General features: G+C 42.2%; 1 protein-coding gene and 1 pseudogene across 2 annotated transcripts in view; both read right to left on the reverse strand.

The window, feature by feature from the left end:
• Positions 1 to 357: 357 nt before the first annotated feature.
• Positions 358 to 11777, reverse strand: LOC109465925 (annotated as a pseudogene).
• Positions 11778 to 12569: 792 nt separating this feature from the next.
• The window catches only part of LOC109465998 (G-protein-signaling modulator 2-like), a 41449-nt gene continuing 27992 nt past the window's right edge, over positions 12570 to 26026 (reverse strand). For both annotated transcript variants that reach the window (XM_019763506.1, XM_019763505.1), the window contains exons 10-15: positions 24971 to 25169; positions 19986 to 20044; positions 16046 to 16246; positions 15544 to 15703; positions 15087 to 15295; positions 12570 to 14842 (exon numbers count right to left, since the gene is read on the reverse strand). In XM_019763506.1, coding sequence (XP_019619065.1) covers positions 14666 to 14842; positions 15087 to 15295; positions 15544 to 15703; positions 16046 to 16246; positions 19986 to 20044; positions 24971 to 25169 — 1005 coding nt within the window. In that variant the 3' untranslated portion in view covers positions 12570 to 14665. The remainder of the gene's footprint in view (positions 14843 to 15086; positions 15296 to 15543; positions 15704 to 16045; positions 16247 to 19985; positions 20045 to 24970; positions 25170 to 26026) is intronic.

A 26026-nucleotide genomic window follows, 5' to 3' on the forward strand; every position in this document is an offset into this window, starting at 1 on the left:
GATGTACGGGTGGCTATTGGGTATGCACGGATGGGTATTTTCGCATCTGGAGGAGTGTTATCGGTTTGAAGTGCAGAGGTAGTCGACGATATCAGTAACGGAGAAGTGGTTATTTTGTATGAACGATTGGTTATTTGCCGAGGCAGGTGAGTTTGAGCGTATCTGACAGAGTTGACAGCTAACCGCTCACAAAGAGAAGTCGTCAGTTGTGAGCGGTTAGCGAGAGTGCGAGGGGAGGAGGGAGTGATGTTACGGGCAGCAGGACCAGGGACAGCCGGCGGGGTGGACACAAGGTTCGGGAGAGAGGTCTTCATCGGAGACGGAGTGGGGGCCGACGACAGGAGAGGTCTGCCTTGGTCATGAGTGGGCGCGGTAGAAGTACCCTACAAGTGAGAATGTGACCACACGAATAAGAAACTATCCAATGCAAAATGAAAAAAAGCTTACAGTCTTGCAAATGACAGAATTGTTCTGAAAATCTGTCATGATTTACAGCAAGTTTGACAGAGTTCAGAGATCTTTTCGTTTACCTTGTTGATTTTGGCCACCCTCACCGCTGCTGCCGTTGTGTTGCTGTTTCCAGGCGGGGCCACCATGAAAACCACGATCGTGGTCAGGGTGGACAACAGGATGCCTGCGAAGAACAGGATAGCGCCGCAGTAAAATTTATTGGACGGCATGTTCACTTAATTCCTGTGCACAGAATCAGCGTCGTCTTTTAAGTACAATTGCTGTTATGTTTATGTATGAATAAAACGTCGTTCAGCGGAAATACGTCTGTCATGAAGCTGATATTGCTTTGAAAATCTGAAATATCTTTCACAAACATCTCCGAATGACAAACAAACATCTGTTTTCACCACTGCGGGAGCCCCGTGTCTAGACGTGGTGGGCGGAATCCTAAGACGAGAGTGGGTTACCTGCCTTCTGGCGTAACTTTTACCCTTCTTGGGTAGAAAGAAAGTTTTAAAAGTCGTGAAGTTTTAGACGAGTTATGCAGCAATGGGTGATTATATGTCGTCTTACGAATTTTCTTTTTCTAGCTGCTACTCGTAGAAGTGGATTTGATGATACAACTGTATTTATGATTCACCCCCACATGCAATACAAGCTTCTAAAAGTTATATCAAACGTCTTCTATGAGAATGACAGAAAGGGTCAATCTATCATGGTAAATACTTAACGAACAATGATATTGCTGTGTGTTGAAAGACGCGCGTTGTGTGTACTGCTGATGAACCCTTACTTACGTTGAAAACAACAGATATTGACGCAGGATGAGGAAAAATACTATACTGCTGTGCTCGTGTACATTTGTGTAGACTTGGTTTAAACTTTTTATAAACAAAACACACACAAAAGACTGGCTTCCAGTTTCAGCAAAGGGTTGCTGTGTACCGTATAATATTCTACTCATGATAAAGGGCCACACAGTTCTCCATTGATCCAACACAAGTCCCTGGTCGTATTCATATCAATATCGCCACCTTTAAATTCAATAACTTGTTGTTGTACGCGGCCTAGCTGGGGTCAAAGCAAACACAATTTACACAAAGACGTACGCCTACGATAGTTCGCAGTGGCAAGATTTGGTACAGGTGCATTGTACACAGCTTAGGCCAGGCTACTTCAGTCGTCTTAGACCGGGCAAAGGGGCACGATTGGAGACTCTACTGTCGATTTCTGAAATTCGTGTACGGCAAAGATGAAGGGATCTCTGACACTCATGCTTCTGTTGGTCGCCTCAGTGGTGGCCATGAAACTCCCTCGGGTGCAGAAAATCTGCGACGAAGCTGTCATGTCTGGTGTGGATCTCGGACTTGACGGCACCGATGCCACAGAAGAGCCGAAGCCTCAAGTGCATGAATCTTCACGATTGGGTAAAACAGTAATTACAAGTACTACAACTGTCGCCTAATTTATACATGGAATACTACGTTTTACAATTATACAAAACAATAAGGTAAAGTTTTTTCGTTAAACAACTTAACCACGAATTATGAAGGGTTACGCTGGATGTAATACCCGCACACAGAAGAAGAGTGGTTTCCAACAAGCTTTTGGCTAGCTCAGTCCAGGGACCATTGTCAAGTAACTCTAGTGTGTGGATATAACCTTTTAAGTTTTCATAATGTTGTGTACTGTCACAGGAGAGCTTCCATAAGAAAATTTTTCTTCGTCACTCATTTTTTGTACTGTTCAACTACGTGTGATTTAGTGACATGCATGGATCCCGGTTGATACTGAAATACAATACCGCACTGTTAACCTACTCAGATGACTGCCTGCCGGAGGCCATTGACTACTGGAAGGGATGAAGGATTGTGAGACATCATTCCATTGACTGCTGGAAGGGATGAAGGATTGTGAGACATCATTCAGTGCTCCAGTGCTTCATGACGTAACCGAGCTCAAAGATGCACCGTTGTTACAGGCCTCCAGCGTCAGATATAGCTTAATTATATAAAGCCCTTGGCAGTGTTTGAAAATGTTGTTGTTGATCATCAGGAGTCACAGTTTCATTTAAAGCAAGTTCACAGACATTAAGCTGCCAATACCATGCTACTACTGTACTAGAAAAGAGACAAAAAAGCATGCATTAATTCATTCATAAAGTATTCATTCGTTCAACTAGAAATCTGTCCAGTATAGTTTATGAAAATGCTACGCTCGGCATCTTGAAAGCAACTTTTCAATTCAAAAACGACAAATGACGTTAACAGGGAGTTACGTCAGGAAGTCATTGAGATATGAACAAAGAATCAGAAACACCATTGATCACTCGCAAGTCTGTACAAGTTCAGCTGTTCGATTGATATTCATATCAACATTATGTGTAAAGCCCAACTAATCGATGGCCAATTGAATACTATAATTGTATACAGCAAATTTCTGAAGTGCCAGTCACTGCAGTAGCGCTTCAGGTTCGTTTAAAAACTTTCTGATGATCTGTACGGTTCAAAGTCAGGCCAACTCTTATTATGAATTTCTGATCTTTGTTGGTATGCGTTAGAATATGAATAAACGTACATTGTGTTCACTGCTGAGTCCTGTCTTTCTGTGTGTCGAAAACAACAGTTATTGATGTAGGATGAGGAAAAATACTTGCACCACCTTTTTCATGATCACTACTACTAGTACTACTACTACTACTACTACTACTGCTGCTGCTGTGCTCGTGTACATTTGTGTAGGCTTGGTTTTCATACAGAAAAGGCTGACTTCCAGTCTCAGCAAAGGGTTTCTGCGTACCGTATAATGTTTTACTCGTAAGAAAGGGCCACACAGTTCTCATGTAACTTGCATTGATCCAACACAAGTCCCTGGCAGTTTTCATAACGTCAACTTCAAACTCAGCTTATTGTACGCAGTCTACATGTAGATGGGTGTATGCAAACACTTTCTACACGAAGTTCGTAGACGAAATGGACTGGAGAGAACTTGGCTTTGTGTACCAACAAACCCTGGTACAAACACATAGAAACAAGAAGCCATTTTGTTTTTCACATCAAAACTTCACTATTGTATCTGGTTGGATAGTAACACTTTTGAACCTGAGGCTATGTTTATACATAATGTATACAATTTCTCTGGGACTTCAATCCACACGAAAAGATAGTTGCTGTTCTTAACAGATCCACAAATAATAGATGACTACTTTTTTTTCTAAAAGCAAGATTATCAAGGTAACAATAAGTTTCTTTTGCGTAGACAAACATCTACAATATAGCGCATGTACGTACAATGCTTGTAGTAAGATTACCTTTTCTCGTATACAAAGAAAGTATAGATATTTTCAGTGGTCGGAGAGATATGGTGGAAAGCATTAAGATGAACTTCAGCTAATTTCTAGTCTGTTATATACAAATGTAATCTTTGGTGATGATAAAGTATAAAATTAAACAACTGTTGGTTGTATACTGGTTCGCGGTTTGACATTACAGCGAAATACAACTGTCTGCCCCGCTATAGGACAAATGCGCATGTATTCAAATGTTAGCGTTGATAAATCAAATTGCAACTACACATCCCATTGCGGGTTCAGAAAGAAACATTTTTCGGTTTAACTTACAAAGACATTGAGTGAAACCAGCAAAAGCATGTGGTGTTCAGTCACTAGCCATGCTCGGGCTAAGTGCCGTACTCTAGTTTGAAGCCCATCTTTTGGTCTTGACCGTCCGAAATCATGGTTACCTCTACCCTGTTGCCGTTGATTTTGGGCGGGAAAGGGATCTGGTAGTCGCCGCCGCCGCAGTACAGCTTCTGACCCAGTAGGCTGCCGTCGACGACAATTGCCACTTTGTCGTATTTGCAATCGTAATAATTCTCTACATCGAAGTAAAGAAACTTGACGCGGACGCTTCTGTAGAATGAGAAGAATGATGAATCAATAAATGTGTGAGTTTTGTATTTTGCTGAAGATCTACCAAGAAAGAGTTTAGGGAAAGAGTTTAGAAATATTATGACGTATGACGTTGAGGAAGGTGAAAACGGCTTCAGGGGGCGTGAAAGTTTAAGAAAACTTTCAGTTGACAAAAATTCAGGAGACAGAAAGACAGAGGAATCTTTACATGTTTCACTTCTACATACTTCTAGATGGATCAGAACTTACTTCCCATGACTGGTCTCGAACACCCAGGTGTGGCACATGTTGGGAGGGTATGGATTCGGAAACCCTGGGGACGAGATCTCCCCGTTGCCGGCAAATACCCTGGTCGTCTGGTTCTTGGAGCAGGAAGGGATGGTTGGAGAGGTGGTTATTGGGGATGTCCGGGTGGTTATCGGGGTTGTCTGGATAGTTATTGGGTATGTCCGGGTGGTTAGTATGGTTGTCTGGGTGGTTATCGAGGTTGTCTGGGTAGTTATTGGGTATGTCTGGGTGGTTATTGGGGATGTCTGGGTGGTTATTGGGGATGCTTGGGTGGTTATTGGGGATGACCGGGTGGGTATTGGTGATGTGCGGGTGGTTATTTTCGGGCGCAAGGATGCGGCGGTGTGAAGTGCAGAGGTCGTGCTGGTTGGCGGTGCCAGTACCAGGTTCGTTACCTGGACGAGCAGCCGAGAGGTGGTTATTTGGGATGTACGGGTGTGGTTTATTTGCCGAGGCAGGGTGGTTTGACCACCGGAGAAAGAGGCGGTGATGGTTTGGAGAGAAGGCGTTAGCTGTGAGCGGTTGGCGAGAGTGCGAGGGGAGGAGGGAGTGATGTTACGGGCAGAAGGACCAGTCCGGGCCGCAGGGACAGGGACAGGGACAGCCGGCGGGGTGGACAGAAGGTTCGGGAGAGAGGTCTTCATCGGAGACGGAGTGGGGGCCGACGACAGAAGAGGTCTGCCTTGGTCATGAGTCGGCGTGGCAGACGTACCCTACAAGGGATAAGGATGAGTTTAATAACTAAAACTGAACTAAGAAGACCCTTTGGGTCTATATAATATAGGCTCAATTTTAATTTCACTTATTTATTTAACCAGTAATTACAGCTCATGCCATTTTGGCCTGCTTTTCAGGTAATCCTGGATAATATTATACATAAAAATACACACAACAAATATACAGTACATGACAATTACTAAATACAACATCCTAAACATCAACTGGAGCAAGTCCTGCTCCTAATGATCTGTTTAAAAGTCCTTAGACTAAGGAGCTGTCGTTGCTGTAGCTGAAGAGAATGTTTTGTATTTTCGGCGGCGTTGAAAATCAACTCGTCGGAATTGAATGGGCTACACAGCCGGCTGAGAATTGAACAAAATAAAGCAATGGGGTTGTTGGGTAGGGTTATCAATGGTACTGTCATGAAATAGGTAAAATTCTGTCAGGTTGCCATGTAGAAGGGAAAGACTTCTAGCCATGAATCACAATATGGGTTGGCTTTTGTAAATATTGGCTAACAGCCACCTAGTTCAGACGTCTATCTACTCATTACCTGCTTGACCTTGATCTTGACCATCACCTTCCCCTCTGTCCCCGTTCCGTTGTTGCTGCTGCCAGGCGGGGCCACCATGAAAACCACGATCGTGGTCAGGGTGGACAGCAGGATGCCTGCGAAGAACAGGATAGCGCCGCAGTAAAACTTATTGGACGGCATTTTAACCTCTCATGCCTACAGACGACTCGAAACATATTCGACTTTGACTGTGTCTGTCTCTTATAGGCAACGTTGCACTCATGCATGAGTCAAAACCTTGCAATGAACGTGTGTGTTAGAAACTAAAACTGACGTTTGATCGCCCAAGTATTCCACACATGCTTAGGAAAGATCAACAAAAGTAGAAAAACACATCGCAGAGATGTCACAAAGTGCCCCAGGGAAGGGTGGTCAGACTCATAATGGTCGTTATGACATACCGCGACTTAAGCGTAATTTCCTGTGAGAAAAAGTACCGTTTCCGACGAAAAACAAGTGTTTTGAAACGTTTTTTTGGGGGGGGGGGATTTTCTTCAACTGAAGCGACAACTGTCATCCTGTTTCCGACAGCATCAATTTTTGTTCAACAGTTCAAAACTGTTGTCAGTTTTCCATTGTAGAAGACATCCTTCATAATAAGCGACCACACGTAGGAAAGTCGCGTCAAAACTAAAAGTGTCGGTGCGGGGGCGTGACTTTCAATCATTGAAAGTACAGGAGAAACGGCTGGCAGAAAATCGGAGAAGTGGATACAACAATGTACCTATGGGCTATCGTAGACATCCTTGCTCCGCTTCGACTAGATAGACTCTAGAGATGTCTCTATCTAGTCAGTCGGATTACAGCCAAACGTACGGCTATCAAAGAAATACGTGTATGAAATGGAGTAAAGACAATCCAGTCATATTGTTTTCAATTCTTTGTTTCCTGTGTCTAGACGTGGTGGGCGGTGCCCTGAGGGTAGTACCGTTTCTTACACAGAAGAAAGTAAACTTTGACAGACAATAGACAAATATGTATGATAGTTTCCTCACTAGTACTCACGTTGTCTTTATTTTTATAGCTTTCGAAACGACAGCTCTCTAGTCTATCAAGGTCTTCGAATTTTACAGACAGGTTTGGTAATGTTTTCGAACGGTTTGCCAAGCGTTTTTGATTTTAAGGCTTTTGCAAATGAGCATTGTGGTATAAACGCATGGCCCGTTATGAAGAAACTAGCATATCAAGCTACGGAGGAACAAGCTTTTGTAGGCGGAAAGTACCCTTTCAAGCTTACTTTACTTTAACCTTCCGCTTCTACTGTCTGGGGCGTCGTGAGGAGGGACAGTTGCAATTGGCGGCCGACGGCTAGTCGGGAGACTGTTGTTATAGGCATGCCATACCTAGTCAGGGTGTCCTTCACACTCTCTATCCATGTTTTTTAAAATTATTTTTTAAATATGCCAACATTCCACATGGTGACAGCACACTCAAGTTATATCAACTTATTTTATGCCACCACTGACGTAGAGGACGAATACAGGACAAGACATTTTCACTTGAGTAAGTGAGGAAAGCCGTACGTGTAAAGTGCCTTTCCCAAGGGCACAAGATCGATAGCATGTCAGGACTCAAACCCGGGACCTCTTGGTTCCTAGGACGTCCCCTGGCCTTTCAAGAAAACAACAATCAGTGCTCGCAAACAAGACCCAGACCAATATCTTTACTTTTCCGACAGTAACGATGCCTGGAACTGAGAGTCTAGACGCGTTGGTGGGTTCCTTCAGGGTTTCCGCATTCCATGTTCTTAGATGTGAATAAAGATCACTTTTCCTGTTCCTTTAGCTAAAGAACGTAGCTTTTGAAACAAAGGGGGAAAACTATAGAATCTTGGTTCAATAGTTTACATGTATACCTTACCCTAAATACACACCTACTTTAGGTAATTTTCATTGTTTATTTCTACGTTTGGTAATGGAGAATGCGTAATAACTTACTTTGTTTTACGTTTTTACTTTCACCCCTGGTCCAACTCCTGTTGATTTCTCGGTCCTAACGTCCACATGTAAACAGGCTGAATTAACTTAAGACGGCATAACTTTTCCACTTATATACTATTATTTAGGAAATATTATCATAGTATCAACACAGAAACGTCAGAAATTTGAAATTGAGAAATGACAAAACAGATAGATGTTAAGGTCAGAGATTTTTATTTATCACATCACACTTTTTATTCATCACATCACACAGAAAATCCCGACTGTACACGTAATCGGAAAGAGAGGATAATGTAAAACAAAAGACAGTTGTCGTTAATACTTTCTTTGGAGTTTTGCGTCATCCACAAAATGTGTTTGAGCTAGGGATAAGTTAAAATCTTATAGCTCATATAACTTTGTCTATTACGTAATACAACACAAAGCCATGTCATTCACTTTTAAAAACAACATTTGAACCTAAACTGTCTTTCAACCAATCGTCAACGATCATCTTTTCCTGTACCCAAAGAACATACAGCTACGTCACAGCCCATTTGGAAAAAAGGGGGGAAACTATATCAACGTACTTTATTCGCTGTTTCAATTTCTCAACATCTGTTGTCTTAGCGACAGAGTTTTATATTAAAACGTTGAATGAAATAGTGCCACAATATCTCACAGCTCTACAGCTTTTTTTTTACATAAATATCGCTCCAGTGGCAAAAAGCGATGTTTGCATGACTAGTATATGTATATTTGTATGCCTTGATTGTAAGACCTCGTGCAAAACTCAATCCATTTTACAACAAAATTGAGTAATAACAACGAAAAACAGTTTGACTTACGATACTACTAAATATTTCTTTTCACGGGAAGGGTTTTCAAAGGAACTGTTGCTTCTAAAATGGCGATGTTCTTGAAACCTCGCTACTATACTACACATTGAAATTGTAGGAAAAAACAACGCCTGCTGTCTTGAACACTAGAAACACACAGGCACATCTCATGGCTTTCAGCCACACCCCGGCCCGTCCCACGGCTGGCTGCTGTAGTGCACTTTGAATCCGGTTTTCTCGAAGGATCCGTCCGAGCGGAACGTCAGCTGGACCTCCCTCCCCCTGCGGCGCCTGGGCAGGTCGGTGCTGCACATCGGGCCGTACCGCGTCTTGCCGTTAGTCACGACCCAGACCTTGTCGTACTTGCAAATCAGGTTTCCCTCCAGCGAGAAGGCCTCGAACGTGATCGTGATGCAGCTGGAAGGCGTGAGACACAACGAAAAACGGTCACAAACCATAAAAAAGTTTTTTAAAAGCCTGCAGTTCCATTAAACGCTGCTAGGGGACCTCCAAACCAACAACCTGACCCCAAGCGGTACCTCCTACTAAACATATCTAGAACACGAGATACCAAAACCAATGGTTCTGCTGCAGTACCATATAGAATGAATGCTTCTAGGAGGCCCATAATAATTGAACTTGTCCTTCGTTTTGTCGACACCCACCCACCTACCAAATAGCACATCAAAACAGCCCACGCGGTAGGGTATACGTACTTGCCGTGGTCGGTGGTGATATGCCAGGTTATGCACTGGAGGGGAGGGTACTTCTCCGGGTGTCCTGGGGACCAGAAGTAGCCAGTTCCCGCCCTCAACTCTTTCCTATCCGGGCACGTGATGTTGTTACTGTCGGGTGTGAACATGGCGGCGGGAGGGGCGTGGGTCGAGCCATGGGCGGGATTGGTGCGAGGCTGGGTCAGGGGGATTGGTGTGAGGTGATACATGTATGTTGCAGGATTAATCGGTGTGTTGAAGGGCGTTTGGCTGTTCGCGTTTGGGTGCGGTGTGGTGTTGGGAGCGTGTTGTGGTGCGGTGTATTGCTGTGGTGAGATGTTAGGGGTGTTAACAACCATCGTGACTGGCGACGGTTTCCCAGATCCCCCCATGGTTGTAACAACACGGTGGATCGTCACCAGGTGTTGGGATGGGGTCATGTTGACCTTGGTGAGGAGGTCTGTACCCGGAGAAGCCTGTGGGCCCAGGCTAATTTTCTGGGAAAGCCCTGGAGTAGTTGGAAAGTCCTGAAGTTCGGCCCTCTTTTCCACCTTCTGTGAAGAATCCTGGACGAAAAAAAGTGTTTTACTAACATGATTGCATACAGGTTAGGACGGAAAGCATTGTTATGTGATGGTAAAAGAGTTTAGATCAATTCAGATAGTTGTAAACTGCTAACATTCAGCTCAAGGCGTGTCCAGGGCCGTCCATTGATGACGTCATCAGTTGCCTCATGTAGGTCATCCTTCTGGTGCATGGCTACGTCACCAATCCCAGACTGCATAGCGGAGGAAGCAAGTAAGGAAAAGAAAACAATATCACATGAGCTCTTTGATGTTTTCCATCTCGCTGTTGTGAAGGACAGTTCTAAAGTAAAAGTTTTTTTCGGTATTCCAAGCGACATGCGTATGGTGCTGAAAGCCTGGTTGTTATTGTCCCCGCTGTTTTCTTATATGCTATATATCATTTTACGTCATTCTCCGACCAGACGTGGGTGTGTCGAACAGAACTTAGCCGTACTGCCTTTGGTGAAAAGGTTGTTGGCTCTTGCTAAGAATTGTGCAAAAAAAAGCCATAGGACGTATATAAATTCACCCCTGCGCCTTATGATGCGAAATGACATATTTTGTCCATCATACAGACGCAACATCTATGTTTAAAGCATTTCAAAGCCTTACAAACCCCCTCATCACTAGTACCTTACCGAGTTGTTGACATGGATGACCACAGTGTTGTGTCCAGCACGCCGGGTGGAGATGACCAGCGCCACGGACGCCAGGACCACAGCCGACACGACCAAGGTGCCGACAAGGCACTGCTTCAGGTGACAACTCGGTATCAGAGGCCCTGTGAACACCAGAGGACTCATCGTGATATAAGGAACTTCCAAACTTTCTTTGTGGATTCTTAGTCTCGATATGAAGGGAGATATTTCGGTTCTGGTTTGATTTGATTTATTGAAATTGTACATGTAACAATACAATACACGTGGGACAAAAGCAGCTGTTGCCGGTGTTGTGTCCCACACATAGAAACAAATACAGGACAGAAAATACTCATTTTCACTTGAGTTAACTGAGGAAAATCGTTTTAAGTGCCTTTCCAAGGGGCACAAGACCGGTGGCATGTCCTGGACTCGAACCCGAGACCTCCGAGTCGAGCACTCTGCCGTTACGCCACACGACCCCACATTCTACGTGTTAAGTGTTCGCTTTGCATCGGGAAATTAAGCCAAGTCGAGTTATATACCAAGGACTTCAACAAAAATGGTACATACTGCTTTCTTTGTTTACTCAGCACTCAACATGTAGCGTGATAGTTGAACGCACACCACTACCAGAGGACTAGCCTCCCTGCTGTAGTGCTTTCACAACTGTGTGGCCAAAGGGCTATACAAAGATAGGCACCATCCTATACGCCGAAAAGTTTGGGAAGGATGTCAACTAGTAGTCTCTTAGAATAGACTTGATTGTATTGATCACATTGTCATCGTTACCATACATTGTACCATGTACAACTGTCAATAAAGTTCACTCATTCACTAGATAATGCCGAATATTGTCGTGTGTGTTCATGGATTCTCGTATATTGCTAAGCACGATGAGGTGTTAAAACTCACCAGGGGATGGAGGTGCGTCTCCTACCCGACCGCGCGAGCTGCACGGTTTGTCCGGGTCTCCCTCTTCCTGGTTGCCGTAGGTGTGCTCGGTGTCCCCGCCCTCGCCGGCCCGAGTGTAGTAGTTCTCGACACCGCGGTTCCCAGTAGTCGCGGAGAGCGGCCAGTTTCGGCACTGCAAGGGTTTCGGGAAGCTGCCGCCCCCCGTTCCCGGACGACTCTGCATTTTGTGGGCGGTAGCTGGATAGCACCCTCCGTCCGTCTGAGCACAACGTGTTCTAAACCTGATCTGCTGCACCTTTTAACACTACCGCACGTGAAGACCTGGACCAGGACTCAATGATTATACATCACCTTAACGAAGAATCGAGACAATCTCCCCGAACACTAGCACAGCTGCCGCCTTAGACAATTTCTTTTATCCGGGCTCAGGAACGACCAAAGCGTTGATTATGTCCTGGGGGATAATTTCCAATAATCCTTCTGAATTCCAGAGGAAGCCCTATGGCCTTCCCAGTCGGTAGTTGCTGTAATTATGGTAACCGAAGGAAACATATTGTTTTTGCTCCGTTTCTTCTTCTGCAAACCAATAAGGTCAATGGCCTGAACCAGACGTCTATCACCATGGTAACTAGTGTTGGGTTACATTATTTTGCAAGTTCCTATCTTATAGGAGGGATTTAGACTCCTGTCTGACCATATGTACATGTATGAATTTGTAGGAGTAAGAATTAACAGAGCAGACCATCTACGAAGGTAAACATTTGCTATGCATGTTACCTTTCTAGTATTTCCTAGATCTCCCGCACTAGCTAGGAATCAGTTCTAGTTCTTTGCAGCTGCTCTGTACGATTTACAGTATGGTCGAATCTTTTACATGGACGAAAATCAATGCACGCGTGGATGTCATCCATATAATCCCTCATGACCTCAATGAAAAGTGACCTGCAGGCCGATTTTAGTACTTTATATGCATAAACAAAGTTTCAAACAAATAAAGACACATTAAAACAAGATGACCAGTACAGTATGATGTGTTTATCTTGTATTGTATTCATCATTAAAATCAAAGCATGATAAAAACATAAATCATGAGGCATCTTACCAACGCTATTTACACAGTAGTACAGAGGTTTTACCTGTGGGTATGCCCTCTTTGCCAGGGTTTTAGAAAAGGCACCAGAGACTGCTTTTACTTAGCAAGGAAACATACGACACAGCTGCAATAACTTATCTGAGTGACCTAGTATGGCTACATGTACATCTATGGCTACATATGGCAATGAAGAACAAAAGTATACAGATGAGACCTCATATGGTCAGGTCTGCGATGATAGAATTGATTTTGTCTAAGGTTTGGCCTGCTATGACTAATGTATTTGGGTCATGGCAGGTCTGACATGACCAAATAGAAGTATGGCTAAATGGTAGCAGTTTGTGGCTACATAAAGCCTAACAGTACTTAGAAACTGTTAACATGTACTATTTCTAACTGGCCTGAAGTGAAAACATTGAAGGAAAACACAAATTGATTAACAGTTAGTGGCATTTCAATAAAACAGTAAATATTTCTTGTGTCCACAAACCTCATATTTACATCCAGACTGTGTAATTTACAAACTTGTTAGTGTATAATGAAGAAGTTATCAAGAAGTTACACATGTACGGTAATTAAGGTAAACTGTTGCCGGGTGTCTAGGCCTGGAATGACAACACTTTTTGTTGTTGCTCATATGATCTTCTCTCATAAAGGGTTACATGTACCTTGTCTGTTAAGGTTGATATATTCAAACCCCTACAAGCAAACCCTACCAAATATCTGTTCAAGAAAATGGGTAGACTCTGGCTTTGGAAAGATACTATATTCTTCTGATGGTGCATGGCTGGTTTTAATGTTAAAATAAAACAATGCAAATAAGTATGCAACCATGATACAATCTAAGAAATCTATTCACAGAATAGTAGCTTTATACATGTAGTGCTAGAGCTTTTAATACTTTGGCATGTTATAGTTCACATCACAGTTAGTACAGGATCTATCTACATACTGGGCCATACAAAATGTTCTTAGTACTGACTTATCAAGGTAAACATTTAGCAAACACTGTACAATAAAGGGAAACCTTAAATCAGGAAGCATATCTTTATGGCTTCAAATCTAGACCTGCTATAGATTTATCTACAATGTTAGTATCTATGAACGTTTCAGGAAAAGACTTGAAATGTAGCAAGACTTTTTGACAGTAGCAACTGATCAAGAAGGGCAGAATTAGGCTGGATGCCTGCCAATTTAGCCAGCATCATTTGGTGGAAACTTACTGATACAGGGAACAGATAACAGGAAGAAGGATAGTAACTGGAGTGTGAGAAAGCAGCAGATGCATTGTGTTGGTCATATCAATGCTATACTAGAGGATATTTAACAATTTCTGTAAAATATGTATGATAGAAAATAGCCGAGGGCTAGCAGCTTTCCGTACTGCCCTGTATGTATCAGTGTGTTAATAATACTTATGGGGTGGTTACCCTCAAAAGACTGGCTTCAACACGTACCGAGAAAGTACCTTTCTTCAGAAATTGTCCACAATGATTTCTATTGTTCCCATGCAAGACATTGTTTTTTCTTTCCCGAGAAAACTTGATCATGTTGATGGTAGTATTCAATAACAAGAATCTGTTTGAACCAGCAAACTTTACATGGTGACAATATGGTAGCTAACTCATCGTAAGAAAGTTTTGTAAGGTTCCCTAGCTGTTGCTATGGATCAAATGTTGCATCCAGTGATGTTCCTCATATTCTACATTTACTTTTATAAAGTAGAACACATACTTCATTTACTCCATTCCTCCTACGTTCTCATAGATACTATCAAAAATGATTTGGTCCTCTACATGTTGTATCAACCTAATACCCATTTCTTTGTCAAGATTCAAAGTTGGTCGAGAAAAATCTTCTGAAAGGTGTTTTTGTGCCTTTTATCTAAAGACGTAATAGAACTGTCTTTCTTGGATAGGTAGACTAAAAAGTAAAATGACCAACATTTCTGAATCTTGAGGTTCTTGATAAAGTAAGAGCTGAACGTTTGCATTGTACATATCAACACATTATCTAGTGGACCTTTCCTGGGTCATCTTAGCTTTTAGGTTTTGTGTCTGAGTCTTTTCTGGGTGTGGGGTTGGGGAGGGTGGATCTCTGTTCCTCTAGCCTGGAGGACTGCATCCTCTGGATGAGGCTGAAGAAGTCCTCGTCTGGCACGGTGGGGGCATTGGCAACCGGAGGGGAGCTCCTCTGGTCCTCTATTCTGGAACCCTGGGGGACAAACATGCAACACTCCGGTTGGTCAATCGACTTATGAAGAAAAATTGAGGTGTGCTTTACCTATCAGTTTTTAACGATCTGTTCTTTGACGACTGCTTTTTGCACTGCTAATATGTTGGTTCTACTATGGGTGCAAAAAGGTACATGTAACAACAATGCTTGCATCCAAATTCCTCCACCTAAAAATGAAGTTCATGTACATGTAGCGAAATTAACAAGGAAAGTGTCCACCTACCTGGCATCTCATTAACATATCGAAGAAGTCATCATCTGGAACAGCTTGCTCATTGGTGGCCAGCAGCTGGCCAATCACAGCCTTGCTCTTCTTGTTGAGCCCTGGCAGGTCGGCGAGCGGCGCTGCCCTCTGTTCGTTGAGCCGCCTGCCCTGTACGCCGGCCACCATGTCCAGAAACTCGTCTGACTGTGGGTTGATGTTGCTCTTGTCTGTAACAACACATAGAGAATGTAACATTGTAACGACTTTCCTCACTTCACTATGGTGGAAATGAGTACCTATCTTCGGTTAGGGACGTCCCTTGGATAGGACGTTAAATGGAGGTCCAGTGTTTGGGACAGCAACACCCCACGCATGTTATAGAACCCACCACACTTATTGAAAAGAGTAGGGGACCTTCCCGGTTTGAGAGGTTTGACGTAGTTCAGACTGGCAGTAGCCTGTAAGTGTGACCCACCTTCTGCTGTAGTTCTGGATGACTGGGAGCTTCTGGAGGAGGCTATTGAGGGGGTTTTACTGATGGGCTTCAGTTCACATCTCTGGTCATCCATCCTTCTGCTCTGTAACCTCGTCAGGATGTCAAAGAACCCTTCGTCAAGTGCGTCTTCTGAGTTTTTCTGAACAAAAACAGAAAATGTAAATTTTCAGCAAATTATCATAATGCAGCAATATCCCTTGACACCAATAGCATCTGTAACCATACTGATCCTTGACCCCCGTGACATCAGTAGCTAAATGTATACTGACCAGTACCCCTTAACATCATCTGTCATGATACTGACCCTTGACCACCCAACCACTTTATATACTGATATATAGATTATCACAGATAGCTCTTTAAATGATTGCAATGTTTGATTAACAAGAATGATAATCATCCAAAAATGGCTTAAACTTCAACCCTTAGTCTATCTTTATCCCTTACATGGTTCAGTTTTTGGAATCATAAGTGTACTGACCCTTGAGCCAGCTGGCATCTGTAGCTGTATATCCTGCATGTCCACAGAACTGGAGACACTTGTGCTGCTGCCTGAGGCAGACGGCTGCTTCCTGGGCTCTGACGCTCCGTTCAACCGCACCTTCGCTCGCGGCGGCTTGGCCTTCAGTTTCACCGACTGCTCGCTCTCCGATGTCGTTGTGCTCCCGTTGGTGGTGGAATACTGGAACATACCATAATCACTCATCAAACAACATGAAGCAGAATGAAAAATCAACTCACCAATCTCTCTCATCTATCCCTTAGTGTAATCGCCAAAAAACTGTTACTCAAGCAACTGGATATGATTTTGGAAACGGTCAGACGTTTCAGGTAGCATCCACTACCTTTCGTCAGTGTCACTGTTTTTTTTGCACATCTTTTATCACCTGAATGTCTAACCTTTACTTGACCGTTGGGGCACCACAGATGATCTGACAACCAGTTTTCTCCACCCTTCTCGGTTTTCTGTTCCTCTTACCGTTTAACTTAGTGCCATGCTTCACTCACCCATAGATTTACCCAATTATATTTCATGGGCACTCACTAGCTCGTTTTCTGTGCCTTCAGAAGGCATTACCCTCTGATGGCCTTCCACAGAATGCACCACTCCAGCTTAATGAGCACCACAGGGAGTGATGGTCATGATCCTAAGGGGTCACTAAGGATGCCGTATGCTGGATATCAGCATTCATTCATGATACTGTAATTCTTAATTTTTTTCACTGTACTTTTATGTTCACAGTTTTCACGGTCACTTTTGTACTGTGAACTTATCATTATCGTTATCAAATCATTTGTCTTTGGCCCTCCGTCCCCTCTGTGATCATCAAGTCCCGTGGACATGTCCATTTTCGAGCTTTCCTCAGACCGTGAAATTTTGCTGCCGTCAAGACGAAGTGAATTACAGTATAACCTTATCAGGACCACTGGTAAAACCTTGTTATAAGGTGGTAAAACCTTATGTAAAGAGAAAAATATGTGGCTGTTTCATACACAAAAAAGCTGATGAAAATGTTATCTGTCTACAAATATTGATAGGAAAATTATTTTCACGCTCGTCTGCTCTTGAATAATCCTTGAATAAAACAACACGACATGGATCTTCCTCAACTGCTTTATTCTGCCTCGCATCTCTGACAGCTATGAAGGCACCGTCGTGACAACTTGATTTCTGCATGCTTGACTTGAATACTAGTATGTTACTGCATTGATTCTCTCCATTGTTTCCTTGCCAGCCATTATTCAGTTGAAGTGGTGAGGCTATTAAGACCTGGTTGGTAGCGATACATAACAGTAAGACAAACAATCTGGACCAAAACGTTTGCAAGATGTCCCTCATAGACAAGCACAAGCAACTGAATCCTCTACGATTGCTTTGTCTCATGAATAAGTCAAAATCGTACCTTCACACAGACATCAATAGACATCCATAGTACCAGTTTTCCTCTAGACAACACAACACAATGCACAGAAACTCGAACTGACCAAGACAGTTATAGGGACTGCCCGACATGATCTCAAAATGGCCGACATAATGAGACAAAGCTGTTGTACTTACAGATTTACTCACTGTGATTTCCTAAGGCACCTTCTCCTGTAACAGCCGTGCACAGGAAACTCTCCCCATTAACGTTTAACCACTTCTTGAATGCTTGAAGATTATCAAAGAGGATCGCACATGAAGGCTGCTAATTGTCCCGGAAATTTGTCTGTAGCCAGATTTTCTCTTCAATCAAACCGTACGCAGCATGCAATGAAATATGTCCGCACGACTTGATATTATAAAGGCAAAGGTATTCCTTTTATAGTCCCTGCACAGTATACAGCCACACACGATGCACACGTAGGGCAAAGACAAGCATTTCTGAAAATAGCCCGCTGGGCAAATACCTCCGTCCTCACCTGGCAGTAGGTATGGCGGCCGTGTCACGAATCCTCTGTGGACTCAAACCCATTCCAGTTTGGTGGGTCATCTGTTTTACAATGGGGTTCACGCTGCCCCGTTTTGTATCAGGAAAGATAAGAAGGTTGCTTATAAACCTTGTATACGCTAAAAACTGCCTTTACTTTCTCTTAGCTGGTGAATCCAATGACAACTCGAAGGTACAGTGCAGTGGAAATTCTTGCTTATAGCATATAATAGACAAAAGGATGGACAAACACAAAGCCTTTTCAAAAGACAACCACTTGTCTGTATCTTCTTACAAGCAGCAAGAATGTTTACTCTCCAAATCTGCATTCAAGTTTGCAGCTTAGCTGCTATCTTTCCAAACGGTGCAAGGTCATAGCAAACTTAAAGCTATAGCACCCAATTGCTAGTCAAAATATGGGATTTTGTGCCTCTGCCTTCTGGATCTATAGAATTTGATCAATATGATGCAGCAGCAAGGTCACTTACTGCTTGAGGCCCGAGGGACATGGCCTAGATACTAAATACATTCTAAGCACTATCACTTTGTAAAGCTCACATCAGATCGCCTAACTGACAAACTGGGGAGAGTTAACCTTTAGGTGGATTTACTTTGCGGTGGGAGGCAAATGCCATGAACATTAGACATCAAGGACACTTCAAAACAGATAAGACATACAGGTAGATCTGGAATAAAGACTTCGACTTTGGGATTCCAGGAAAAAGGTATCTGATGAGATTTGATGACACTCAAACCTGAGAAAATGAAGTTCATTCATCTTTGCAGGGATTTCATTTCTTGGTAGGAGAGGAAAGGAGGTGAATTGGTGGATTGGAAATATTTCCGTAAAAAAAAAAGAAATTTCATGGACTGCAATTTGTGAAAATTTCATGGAGTGCAATTTGTGATTACACTTTAGTCCAACATAATGTCAAGGCAAAGGCATCAATCTGGGCACACCCCCGTGTAATCTTACCAGCATCTTATGGTATCGGCTAGAAACATTTTCCTGGAAAAAAAATTTTCCTGGAAAAAAATTTTCCTGGAAATAAATTTTCCTGGAAATAAATTTTCCTGGGAAAAAAAACAACAACCTATGAGTGACACCAATGCATCACTTATTGGAAATGGTCAATCTGTTTCCCAGCAACATGTTCTAAACCCTGACCCTTGGTACCCACAAGGTCAAGCTGCATATGGACAGCCCTGATAGCCAAGGTCACCTCTGTAGGAGAGCCCAGGGCAGCTGTAATTGCCCTTAGAGGGCTTTCGATCCTAATCTACAGCCACTGGGCTGTCGTAAGTGAATTAACAAATTGATCCGAGCACTGCTCTATGATCCTTAGGTGTTTTGCACATGACACTCGGTGTTCCACTTACAGAATACCTACATTTCACACCTGTGCTTGCAGGTTAAAAAGGAGACATATGTCTGCTAGGTACATGCAAGACTGTTTGCTGTGAGAATCACCATTTAATGAAAGTCCAGAAATTGATGTTGAAACAAAAGTTTCATATCATTAAATCTGCACTTCTTTGTTGTTGCTGTTGCTAATGGTATTCCTGTTTCAAAACTAGTTTGAAAAAAATACTAAAATTTGCACACAACTATAAAATCACTCGCACCAATAATATTCAGTGTGATGTTGTATTACTTATGTGTTAAATTGAAGCTAAAACAGCAATTCTGTTAGAGGGAAAAGTATTCCATGCCCCAGCAGCAGTAAGCTTAGTCTATTGATGTATTATAGTTTATACTCATAAATTAAATTGTCATATTGATTTTTTACACCAAGGACTGTATGCACTAAATGAGATAAACAGTATGTTTGAAAAAACAATGTTAACGCAGAATAATATTTTTTTGGTTTGCATATCATGCACATTTTGGAAAGACATAAATTGAGCTACAAAGCATTTAGTTAACATACAATGTAATTCATATAAATATCAAGAACCTTGAAAAAAACAAACATATTTCAGAGAACAGAGTGTTAGGAAGGGTCTTACCTTATCTGGTGAAAGAGCCATTAAGTCCATTTTCTCCATACTCTCTCTGCGCATACGTACTGTAAGGTACAGAAGCACAAATGGTCAGGGTCTAAAGATCACAAAATCACACCCACCTACGAAACTCACATTATACAGAAAAGCACATCATCTAATCATATTACAGTATTGCTTCCACTGTCTTTCAGAAACAGGCATAAAATGTTAACTCTAACAGCCCCCTTAAGCTATAAAGCAATAAAAACAGCCAATAAAACGGGTATCAGTACACTTCTTCTCCGTATGTTCCAGACTGACTGCCAGACAATGAATGGCTGCTAGAGGACTGGTAATGCTTCAGTAAATTAGAGCTTTACCTAGAAGATAAGGTAATGCCAGGCACTGCACCCTTGAGGTTGCATAACGCCGCATTAGGAATTATTAATAGCCATGTATTAACCATCCAGTACATCAATGGTAAACAAAACTAATTTGGTTAAATGTGACAGGTCGTTCAGTGTAATATAACCTCCTGCTGCTGCCCTGCGTGCCTGCCAAGCTGGTGTGTTATGCCCAAGGGCAGTTATGCAAGCCTCACAGACAGAGATACAGAAAACGAGAAAGCTTTGGGTGATAAAAGGCAAGACATCAGTGCAAGGTTGGCAGAGCAGCTGGGTATTTCCAGCACTGATTCCAGTAACTCATCTGCATAATTCCTGAAACTTCCCCTTCAGGGCTCAGGATAAAACACGTATATTTTCACGTATGTTTTGACGTGACCTGACTTCAAACAAAACCTGGGAAACAAAATACAGCAATAATTATAAAGAAAAGGAAAAGATATCGAGACAATTCTGTTATTGAGATTAGAAATGGTCTGACTTTAACTCAAGAGGTTTGAAAACTGGAGTGTCCTAGATACATGCTGAGTGAGAGGGTACTTCACAGTCTGCATCAAACTGCCTTGAGCTGGATTAGAAATTATAAATGTCTTACATGACACGCACGTAGGCACGTAGACATACGAGGTGTACAACACTAATACGCTATTAACAAATGCCTCTGTACAGAGAAGTCTAGTAAGCAGACTTTTGGTGGTGGACAAAATGACGTCAATCAGTATATGCTGTCTGACGAAAGCTAGTGGATACTAGCTGAAACGTCTGACGTTTTCAAAATCATATCCAGTTGCTTGAGTAACTGCTTTTTGGCGTATCGTATTACCTGGATGTCTAACCTTCATCGAAGTATATGCTGTCACCTTTCTTTATTACTGAAATGTTTTTCATAATAAGACGTTTCAACTAAGAGGGAAAAAAATAAAGGTGTCATAAATATAGATAATGACAGTTTGGGGTGTCACCCTGTCAGCTAGAAAATGACTACAATCACAGTGCACTGTCTGTTGTACGGAACTTCTCTCAACTGTCTGACTAGTGTCAGTCAACTCAATACAGAACCAGACTGATTTTCTAAGCTCTATGCATTCTTTCATGAAACTGCACGTAGGAAGCAAACTTACCATCATACTTCCCGTGATGGAGTGGCATCTCGATATATTTCAATTAATGAAAATACTAGTAACACAGATGATACTCTACTCCAGCCTAACTCTCAACACACTAGACAGAGGGCAGAACATTTCCAGGCTGTCCTGTTTGTGATAAATGATGCTCACAACATAACAGTCATCTGTGAAGAATGTACATTGAAATGTATCACTTCTATTTGTATTTCCTGGTGATTTGCCGCCATACCAACACACATCAAAAAGAACACATCAAAGAGTTGTATGGTAAAAGTGGCAAAAGAAAAAGATATCAACACTAGTTACTTTTCCAAATAAGGCCTCCCAAATTTGGAATACGGGTAGTTTCTGAATCCACTGCTAACAATGTAATAATTATAAATAAGCTAATAAAATAAGCACCAAACAAGCTTATACTCAAGTGTACTATGTTGGAAATCACATCAGCACCATGGGAAGGGTAGGCTTTTCGGTACCACGAAGGGGAAGGCTTTTCAGCACCATGGAAAGGGGAGGTTTTTCAGCATCGTGAAAATGGAAGGCTTTTTATCACCATAGAAAGGGAAGGCTATGCAGTACGATGGAAAGGGCAAGCCTTTCAGTACCATGAAAAGGGAAAAATTTTCAGTACCATGGAAAGGGAAAGCTTTTCAGTACCATGAAATGGGAAAATTGTCAATAACATGGAAAGGGGAAAGCTTTTAAGTACCATGAAAAGGGGAAGCCTTTCAGTACCATGAGAAGGGAAAATTTTTCAGTACCATGGAAAGGGAAAGCTTTTCAGCACCATAAAAAGGGAAGGTTTTTAGCACCATGAAAAGGGAGGAATATGATCAGCTTGATAGAACGGAGTACCAAAAGTCATCTTACCTTGCTTCAAATGAAGAATCGTTTTTAGAAGCACTAACGATGGGTCAACATGACCAGCTCATCAGGAAAGATGAGAAGGTTTTATGCTTGAAAAGGTTTCCAAAGGGACACTAGATGCAGGCATCTACACAGAGCCTATTCTCTAATGCAGCATCACGTCATGTTTACAATACAGACACACACTGCCGGCGGTCAGAAATTGAATCATCTGAAATGGTCAATCCAAACATCAATAGGAAGAGTTGATGATGAGATACTACTGACACATGGGGACTGCAGGCCATGACGTCAGTACCAACCTTTTGACATCATTATCAAAAGAAATGGGGCCAGCTACTACAACATGAATGAGGTGTAATCAACAGTACTGAATGCACACAATAGTAACATTACTCTAAATATTTCTACCTAAACAGCATGCATTGTGGAAAAGCAGCAGTACTTACTTCAAAGAAGCAGTATATGCTACAAAGCAGTAGTATTTACTACAAAGCAGTTAGTATTTCCTACAAACACTAAAGAAACACCATACCTACTTGCATCCTATGCAACAAGGTCACTGAACTAGACATAAGACATATGCATTGGAGCACCCGATCTCATGCCAACTTCTGTGCACAGACAGTCATGTTTAATACATGACGTGCAGTCAGTAAATTGTCTTCGACACATGTGCATGTGCATGTGTGTCAAGGGCGAACATTCCCCTCACTGCCTTACCTGTAAGATGTACAAAATTTGTGGCTACGATGCTAGCTCGGCAGGTTGAGAGTTAACTTGGATGTCAAGGCAGCTTCTGACTGTTATGCTGATTGATGATGAATTACTATGTGTCGATACAGTAACTGAAGTATGTACACAGGCTGACTATGTCTTACAGAAATAAGACTCCTTGTGGTACCATCTATAATGCTTATCTGTGACCTGTAGCGACCCAGACAGAATGTTCGGATGATTGCTGGTACCAGACCCAGCCAACCATCCATTTGTCAAAGTCGTCAAAACAATCCCAGTCCTCTTCTTCCCATCAATCAAACCCATGCTGTAATTAACAATTGCCAGGAGACCTGAGATTGGAGCTCGGCATAATTGAGTTTGAAAGGACTTTACAACAACATGAAACCCGAGTGTCTTCAACATCAATCAGAAGCATCTTGGGTTAATACAATTCATCACATCGGCCCTCTGTTGTATTTTCTCAAAATTGAAAGAAGCAGGTCTGAGATGGAATGGCAATCGGAAATGGGTCCATCAATCTAAAATTAAAGAATCTCGAGCAAGAGCAATCTAAAAAGCAAAGGGAAAAACCCACCTGAAGCAAATAGCAAGTTGTGGTAGACTCAGCTGAAGGTAGGATAGTGTCTCAAGAATTGTTTTTCATGATGTTTAGTTCGTCCTCTTATATACAAACTGACTTGCAACTTCAAAACACCATCATGACTAAACAGCTGTATTTAGCAACATGATCATGCTGTAAAAGGAGAGGCAACGTGCCCTTTAACAACAGGGCATGGCTGTAAAAGGAAAAGTCACCGGCGATGATCTGACGTACATCACTTGTTGCCGTCCCAAGTGACCTTGATTTTCTCCGACCACCCTCTGAAGACGTCAGAATCAAACCTTGTCCATCACGTCTGACTGGGCCTGACCAATGAGTGATTATGTGCTCAGTCTCGCCTGATACCTGTTGTACACGTAACCCGTTTCCTGTTTGTATACGCACAAGTCCGGGACCTCCTTGACTAAAGGCTTGCAAATTAACATGCCTACATCCGTGCTATTCTTACACCACAAGCTTCTATTTTAACTTCCTGTAGAGTAATATAATACCGGGTATTCTCATGGTCAATGCCTGATGTGTACTTCCGAGTCTTTTGCCATATTAGGAGGAGGTAAACGAGACATACATGTAATTAGGCTGCCCAGCACGGACCAAGTTCATTATCTGGGGCCACTCAATCAGAAAACTTCCATCTGTATGTGTACGTCCAAACATATATTCTGATATCTGCAGCTATTGTACTACAGGCTAGATCTTATTGAGGCATTAATATCTGCAGCTATTGTACTATAGGCTAGATCGTATTGAGGCATTAATATCAAACAAATTACAAAGGAAAATACTTCTCGTGAAACCTAGTTAAACAAGCAAGCTTTTGGCCAATGAAGAATACTCCAACCTCTCTTTTCAAACCTCCCAGGTATATACATCAGACGAGAAAATGTATTTTGCCAGAAAAATTGGGTGAAAGGTTGCACTGGTCCATAGCCGTATTTGGAAAGTTTCCATTTCAGATATTGTCTGACCCCAACTGAGAATTCACCTACTTTGCCTGTAGAGCTGTTATTCTACTAATACTATATATATAACAGTGTTGAAAACAGATAAGACATGTTCCTAAACTATGAGAACACTGTATAAAATTTCACACAATTACTATTTGGAATGAAACACGATGAGGCTTTCTGTGTTTGGTCAAAGCTCTGGAGATAACACAACTAGGAGTAGGAGTACACATTTTCCATTGTCTCACATATACAGGATGAAAATGCAGTGGTTTTCCATGTACAGATTGAAGAAGACAGCCCGTATGTCTACAGTACTGACCTTTGCTCTGTGTGCTGATGATACTGGAGTTGACAGAGGCTATGGCAGAGTCAGGTAGTAGTGAGACGCTGGGACCATTACTGGCCAGGTGGGAGGAACTGGTGTGTGCAGACTGGTTATGGTCCTGTGTGATGCCCAGTACTGTCCGCAGGTCATTCACATTCATCTGAGCCGTCACCTCTCCTGTCTTGTCTTGTACCTGCAGGAGATTAAACAATGCATCACCCCTAAACGTCTTGTGCCTACAGGAGATGAACAATGCATCATCCCTACACGTGTCCCTGTTATGTAAACATCATTCTGCATCACCATACAGGAGTTGGCACTGCGCACGTCTCAATCCTGGATTTTGTCCTAAAAACTTGCTCTCAGAAAAATGTAGATACGGAGTATCATAATTTGTACAGGAAAGGCTGTAGAATGATGGTGTTTCAGGGATCCCCTCTCTTTTCGAGCCCCTTGTGAAATGGGTAGCAAGATGAAATTGATATTACCAATTATACCAGGCTGCTGATAATAGGTTTTTCCCTGTGGCAAGGTAGTACAAAACCTGCATTTGCATACAATCACTTTGTTATGAGAATACCCATCTAATCCTCTAAATACCAGCCCTAAAGGTCCCACCGCTACATTAGCAATGATGGGAATTTCCACTAAAAGCCACTTAGATGGTTGTGAGAGTTGAGAGTTAAGTAGGTCTCAAGGACAACATTGGCAGGATAACACTGCAATTCATCTGGACTATGTTTTGTATCAGCATAGGGAAGGGTGTTAGACTTTCAGTTATGCCTCATGGCTTATTTTATGGTAAGTATAAATACCTGTTTCATACAAAAGATTCATGTTTATTAGATTTCAAACAAATAGTGTGCAAAAAGTTATGACTACATAAGGAAAAGTAGCCTTTATTACATGGATACATGTTTGATCAGTAAACTTCTGGCTTACAGCTGTAAAATCTTAGCATTTAAATTTTAACAAATCTTTTTCTTTTTACTAAATGCCATCAATTTAATTCAGCATCTGTTTTTCAAACTTTGCTTTATGGGAAAGGCC

The sequence above is a fragment of the Branchiostoma belcheri genome, unplaced genomic scaffold (genome assembly GCF_001625305.1).
Source record: "Branchiostoma belcheri isolate BF01 breed outbred unplaced genomic scaffold, Haploidv18h27 scaffold16, whole genome shotgun sequence".
NCBI classification, from domain to species: domain Eukaryota; kingdom Metazoa; phylum Chordata; class Leptocardii; order Amphioxiformes; family Branchiostomatidae; genus Branchiostoma; species Branchiostoma belcheri.